General features: G+C 37.6%; 1 protein-coding gene across 3 annotated transcripts; it reads right to left on the bottom strand.

Moving 5' to 3' along the window:
• Window positions 1-2,379: 2,379 nt before the first annotated feature.
• Window positions 2,380-4,845, bottom strand: LOC131310198 (transcription factor TCP5). 3 transcript variants are annotated; one of them, XM_058337099.1, is made up of 3 exons: window positions 4,593-4,746; window positions 4,403-4,511; window positions 2,380-3,948 (listed from the first exon to the last, which is right to left on the bottom strand). In XM_058337099.1, the coding sequence occupies exon 3, from the start codon at window positions 3,909-3,911 to the stop codon at window positions 2,844-2,846; it is 1,068 nt and encodes a 355-aa protein (XP_058193082.1). In that variant the 5' UTR covers window positions 3,912-3,948; window positions 4,403-4,511; window positions 4,593-4,746; the 3' UTR covers window positions 2,380-2,843. The 3 variants fall into 3 exon arrangements, with proteins under 3 accessions (XP_058193082.1, XP_058193081.1, XP_058193083.1); XM_058337098.1 differs by lacking the exon at window positions 4,403-4,511 and having other exon boundaries at window positions 4,571-4,845; XM_058337100.1 differs by lacking the exon at window positions 4,403-4,511 and having other exon boundaries at window positions 2,380-3,942; window positions 4,571-4,747.
• Window positions 4,846-7,119: the final 2,274 nt, after the last annotated feature.

The raw sequence follows: 7,119 nt of genomic DNA, 5'->3' as shown, positions 1-7,119 counted from the left end.
CAAGGTTAGGGTTTCTAACAAACGTCTATTGGCACGTTAGACAATAAATTCCACATTTCTTGGGTACGCAATGGATTATCAGTCAATATAAAAAAAGAGTCGCCAAATAACTTAAGCTAGTACAACCTTAATGAATAAGTCTAACGTGCAACCTTAATGAATATTGAGTCGCCAAATCTTTTTAAAGGGATCTAATCAAATAAGTCTTGTACAACCTTAATGAATACTGTAGAAATTAAAGGTAATCTAGTGAAGACATTAATTTGGTTCCAATTATGAACTGCAGATAATTACGATATGTCGGTCACTGTAATTTTTGGGGGGGTAGCTAAGCATATTTCGAGAACTTATAAGATGTACAACGGGACTCGATTGGTCCTAGGAAAGCTAGGGTTTGCGTTTATTGACGATCGATCTCAAAAACTTTAAACTAGTTGTTATCCTAATTGCAGTTTCTGGATCCGTCGACTGTCTAACAAATCGTGGAAACTTCATTAGGTCATAAAATGAACTATCCAGTACTGCAAATCTAGTATTGTTGAACTTTGGAGTAAAACGTAGGTTATGACAGGCCAATGTTGCTGCAAGAATTCCAACTTAATTCATACCTCTCTCGTCGACGCTAAGGTCCCCTCCACGACCACTTGGGCTAGAAAAGTTATTCTAGTGTTCGGAGATTTTCTAAACAAGTGACTGTTCGTTTACATACGTTTGCCAGATGCATGGCCTGATATCCGTGTTCATCATACCCTCTCGATCTGTCCCAAATTGTTGGTAGCTTACGAAAAGTCAAGTAATTTTGAGATCAAAAAATTATTTTTATTTGGTTTGCTGCCAATTAATTGTATTTCTAGATCATTCAATTATAAAGCAAGCAGTTCTATATGTGTTCCAAAACTAACCAAAAATATGTGTAACACGCCAAAAGTATCCGTAACATTTCTTTTCCGAACAAAAAATATTTAAATCTTTGAATAAATAATATAAATTAAAATGGGCGCCCCAGGGCGAGGCGACGTCAGTACAAGGAGCGAGCATCTACCCGTAACAGTTCTATGGTACACTATATATATGTGTATACCATAGTTTTCTCTTGTATTATGGCCCACATAATCACTACAAACGACGAAATAACTTCATCTAGTACACTGAAAGTAAGTTATCTTAATTATACTCACCAATTTCGGCATGATATATCAATGTTTGATGATGTGAAAGAGCATGCAGGCAATATTTAACACAAGGACGTACACCCCATGAGAGAGCATTTTATTACTTGTACTTATTGGAAAGGAAAATATGGTTACACTTTTGACACCCCCATGAGAGAGCATTCTCCAAACGAGCTGCATTTTTTTTTCAGAATCTGAACCATATATTTCTCTACAACCAGACGCCATTTTCCATTTCAAAAATCCGATCCTTTTTTTTATTTTTCCGAAAGGAAATGAAAAATGGAGTTAGAGACGGATCGATCTGTAGTTTATAAGATGCACGTAAGTTCTTGTATGCAGGTGCGATGCATGCAAGTTGTATTGACAGTGTATTCAAATTAATGAGATGAATGTTGAATATATATGAGCCGAGAAAAAAAGAAATGTTGAATATATACGATAAATTAGGGCGCTTCAACTAAGGTCACCCTTATACCACAAAAATGCGGACGTCGCTCAGCTGCCGTTGGATTGTGTTTTGAATTGTCCGGATTCGCGAATAGATATTTATTCGTATCTATTCGCGCGAATAGATTGTCTGCGAATCCGGACCATTCAAAATACAATTCAACGGCTGTTAACAGAAGTCTGCATTTTCCCACTCTAAGAGGTTAGCTGAAGCGCCCTCATACAAAAAATATGTACAACAAATAAAGTTAAAACTAATTTGAAGGAAAGGATGAGTTTTGGAGATCGACTTTTTTGAAAAGCAGACTTAAAAATCAAGAATTATGATTTGAGTGTGTTTGAATAGTAGTATTTTCAAAATACATGTTACAATATTAAGGTAAATTCGATTTTCCGAAATGGAAAATAGGGGTGGAGTTGCTCTGAATACCATTTAAAATAGTTGTACCGCGGTATGTGTGTGTGTGTGAGACAATCATACCATGTCTCAGAATTTATTTATTTTTATCGACAACAAAATTTTATTGAACTCGACATTGACATTGAGATTTATCATCTTTTCACTGCCTCGGTCATGAGAGAGAGAGAGAGAGAGAGAGAGAGAGAGAGAGAGAGAGTTCTTAAACAAAAATCAGACACTACAGAATAAAGGGATGAAATCACTTCCAATTCAAATAATTAATCTGAAACCCTAAGGAGTAGGGGTTGCAACAAATGGATGGCAATCATACAAGTTAAAGCCTACAAAAACAGATTCTAATGTCAAATAATGGCCACTTATATTTTTACCCACTCACAAATTAATAATGTAACTCATTACCATAAATCCTGCAAAATGCACTCAATAATATTCTACTACTATGACAAGAAGAAGAAAAACATAAACCAAAGCATGCAGATTATCATCATACAGTATAATTAAGTTTTATCTCACTTTGCAGTAACAAGCTTTTATATATTTATGTTTCATTTGCTGCATATAATCGTATTTACACACAACAAACACACTTACTCTCTTGAAGAACCCGCCGAGCAAGGGATATCCCAGAGCGCGATTTTGAGTTCTCCTCGTCTGATTCGTTCAGAAAATGTCACTCACAACTGCAGCTAGCTAGGTATCGAACAATATCTTGACCATGATCTTCCCCATGAAAAGCTTGTCTGCTCATGCAAGGAGGGCTCAATTGGTATTGTTCGAGAATTATATAACCGGTGCATCCTTTATTGGGTAGCCTTTGATTGTTCGATCTGCGAATGAAGATCGACTTTGGAGGTAGAACTCATCGGAGAACTAAAAGAATTGAGGGACGAAACGAGTGAGTTCGGAACAACGTGTTGTGAATTTGAGCTCATCAGTGGGAAGTGGTTAATTTGCCTTGTATCGCCCTCTCCTAGAGTGGTAACATAGGGAGGAAACGGAGGGAAAATCGACGGTGTTGCCAAGGGCGGAGATAGAAACAGTTGAGAGCCAGACGAGAAAGGCGCCATCGATGATGGTATCGACATCAAGTTACCGGGATTGGCGGTTTCCGTTTGGGAGGGAAACTGAGACAAGGATAGAGTGGAATTAGGATCCCAATGGAAGTAGTTGTATGGCATGGAATTGTTGAGCAAGTTTGGGAAGGAATTGGAGGAGTTGCTGGCAATGGGAAAGAAGTTCTGGGCTGAGAGATTTTGCTCTTCGTTTGCTCTCATATTCCACTTGGTTTTCTCAACACTAGTAGTCTCCCTCTCAACTTCCTTGAGCTTCCCTCCAAATTCCCAGCCTTTCATCAATGATTTCCCCATCATTTCTTGATCGTCTCCCGCGTTACAGTTGATCTTAACCCCTTCCTTGGCGTACGTTGGATTCGGACTAAAGAAGGGAGAGAAAGAAGATTGAGGGGAATTCAAATCATGAGAAACTAGGGTTGCCGGGTGGAACTGGCTGAAATTCCCCGGGGGCATCTGAAGAGGTGGGAGTTTATCGATATCGAGCTTAGTAGCTTCCATCAACCAGTCTACCACCTTGCTCGGCTGGCTGAGACCGAGCCTATCCTGAAGATCATATACCTGAATAGCTGTGGGAACCGAAAGCCTGATCCGCCGGTCTCTCAAGCCCCTCACGGTGCAAACCTTGCTGTGCCGGTCTTTTCCTCCAAAGGCACGAGAGACGCGTACAATTCTCGGGTTTCTAAATGCCGACCATTGCCTTGAGCTTGATGGTGCCTTGGGGAACTTGTTATTGTTGTTGTTGGTGTCGCCTTCGGCCTTCGCCTCGAAATCTTTTTCTCTTGTAGCTGTGATCATCTTAACTCATCATTGAGCTGCAAGGGGATAACTGAACCTACACAAATTTTCCAATTGTTGGTAGGCAGTATATAGAGGCGATCTTGTAGTCATTTTCATTCTAGCAATTCTTTTGCAACAATCTCTAAGAAATCAATAAAAATATTCTTCGCCGTTCAAAAAAAAAAAAAAATGGACGCAAATAAAAGAAATCAAATCAGTTTGCATGTATGATGAAGATTGAACACCTCGAAAACCTATATCTATAATTTATGTTTAAGATAATGGTAAATCATGACAGAAAATGGACTAGAATTAAGGTTTTATAGTGCAATTTTGTAATTGAATTCAAGAAGTGGTTCTTCTTCAAGAACTTTTGTGAAGAAAGTGAAGTAATAGTTAGGGTTAATTTTAGAGGTGACTGGCCGGGAAAATGGTTCCCAACAACCCAATTGAACACAAGATTCACAAAATTACAAAAAAAAAAGTAGTTGCGGATTGTGAGAACAAACTTGCAATAGAAATGATTAGGACCAAAATCTGATCACTTCAAAATTTCTTCCTTTCCTCTCTTCTAGTATTCTTCTTCTCCTTGATCTAAGATGGTTTCTCTATCTTTCACTGTGCAAGAAAATAGAGTTATTTGACTTTGAAATTAAGATCATGGAAGAAAAACTCACATGAGTCGGAAATCTCACTCACGCAATTCGCAGCTCTTCAATTCGACTCTTGATATATTCCAAAGCATAAAGCATATCCGATTGAGGATTATTGTTGTCGGAGGAGGAGGAGGAGAGGAGAGAAGAGGAGAGGAGGAACAAGGACCTTTCAAGTCTTCTCTTATATGTAGATGAACTGTACGTGTGAACGTACAACTGGATGATAAGATCTAAACCTTTTTTTTTTTTTTCAGAGAGGAAACTTAAGACACAATTTTTGAAAGACAAAACGCGAGAATCTACCATGCCAAGTTGCACGCGGAAAGAGCAAAAAGAAAAAGATATGGCATAGTTTCGACCACGTGGCCTGTCTGTTAATCGATGCGCTAAGTAGACGTTAGTTTAGACGGTTCAGGTCTCCATACATAACACGAGAGATCATAAATGCACATAAAATTAGCCATATACAAGTAGCTACGTAATCAAACTTTGCATTGTACATTTGGTAGTAATTCTTTTTTTTTTTTTTTTAGTACTTCGGAATATTATAGATCGGTCAGCTGAGAAGTTTTGCAGCATAGGTGCATACATTTTGGTAGTAATTCACGTATAAACAAGTACTAAGGCAGGAAATTTAATTAAAACTTTTTTGGGGACCATCCAAAAAAGGAAGGGTGATTGCTTTATTGACAAAGCATGGATTGAAAAAATGCATGCCTATCTCAATAAAAAGAAGGCATGACGTTGAACCCTTTCTTGCACAATATCCTTAAGTTCTTTCTTTCTAGGGCTAAACAACCCATATTTTTTATTTTTTTGATCGGCAAAGAAATTTTTATTTCCTTCTTCTTCTTTTTGGTTTAAAGTCTTCATTCTCTTCTATTATCCCCGTTTTTCAAGAAGAATTTTTGAAGAAAATTATCGTGGTACATATCACCAAGAACAAATTATATCAATAACTAATTAGGCAGTCGAATTAGGCAAGACCAGGACGGTTAACTGCTTTTTAAAAATACGCATCTGTACGTATTTAGAGGACAACGAACAATTGTTATTACTGTGAATGGGTTCTTCTATTGACAGCTAGGCTGTTAATGAACCAAAGAGAATGACAAAATTAAAACCACGTATTTTAATACACTTGTTACACTTTTCGACACACTTCTATACTTGGTTCACGCGTTCAATACACTTTTTCGATCGACAGGCCACCAGGCTGTTTTTAGCATTTTCCCTGTTGTGATGAATGAGATAAGTTTGAGCATGTGACTGTCCAATGAGTTTTTATGGCCTAGGGGGGTATTAGAGTTTTTATTCATCAGCTGGGTAGATGTTTCAGCTACTGCTTTCATAGAAGAGGGACCATATTCAATTATAGGGTTTTTAAAAGCATGCATCCACTTATATAGTAGCAGTAAACTAGTACTACTCAGATCAGGACCACATAGAAGTTGGCTGTGATGAAGTGAGATTTGCTAGCTAAAGCCAAGTTGGACTTTACTTAATGAGCTTAATTATTAGGATTTTTAATCACTGCTTCAAATAGTTAATCCTCAATCTTTCTATAAATAATTAATCTTTGGCAAAGAAAATAGATTATCATGTTTAGGCCGAAACCCTATTGGTAATTTGTTTAGTTTTTCTTAAACTTGGTGTATATGTACAAGGTACAGGCGTACTGAAAACACGAAAAAATTAAAAAATTAAAAAAACGTGCATCGAAATGTGGCTTTCAATGGCTAAAAATTAATGATTTTCAATTTTCTCTTTAGACCTTAGAGCTATGAGAAAAAATCCCTATCGCTAGTCCGAAATTAAGTCGGCCATTTTAGCCCCTTTTATTCACTGAAATAGCTTACGATATAGGATCCATTAAGAGGCTGATAAAGTGGTTAACAACTAACCTTGAATTGGGCCGGTACAGTATTATTTGAAGTTTACGGTTAAAGATTTAATCAAACCCTAGAAAGCAGAAAAGGAGAAGAAAGAGGAAATCAGTTCAAATGAGAAGGAGGCAACCAAACTTCAACTATTTTTGCACAATTAAATGGAGAGAGAGAGAGAGAGAGAGAGAGAGAGAGAGGGATTGATTATATTTACCTGGACAATGAGTAAAAGCGAAAGTGAGAAATACTCCATCTTCAATGTGATTTCCCAAGATTGAATGAATGGAAGATACCCAGAGAAATAAAAACCCTAACTGCAAACCCTAAGCCTAAAAAAGGGGGCAAACTCGTACTACGTTCATCTGTGTGGAACAAAATCAATTGCGTAAATAGGATATGTTCACCACCAAACACAAAACCTCTGCGTGGTGAGATTTCCACTTCTGATTTGAAACCCCCCACTTAAGTATTCAATGGCAATAGTGTAAATAATAGAAGGGAACAAATTTGATTTGGGGTAGAGAATGACTGATTGCTGTGAAGAAAAAGAAGAAGAACTCGACTCATCTCCATAACCACGGCCAATCACCCAAACAGTCTACCATTTACCACCACTCACAAAACTCTGATTCATGTATCCTCATTTCTTTTTCATCTGTAGGAACTCATTCTGGCGGCGATGGC

This window comes from Rhododendron vialii, chromosome 12a (genome assembly GCF_030253575.1).
Source record: "Rhododendron vialii isolate Sample 1 chromosome 12a, ASM3025357v1".
Classification (NCBI taxonomy): Eukaryota; Viridiplantae; Streptophyta; class Magnoliopsida; order Ericales; family Ericaceae; genus Rhododendron; species Rhododendron vialii.
Note: the sequence above shows the minus strand (reverse complement) of the source record. Positions and strands in the feature narration are given on the sequence as shown.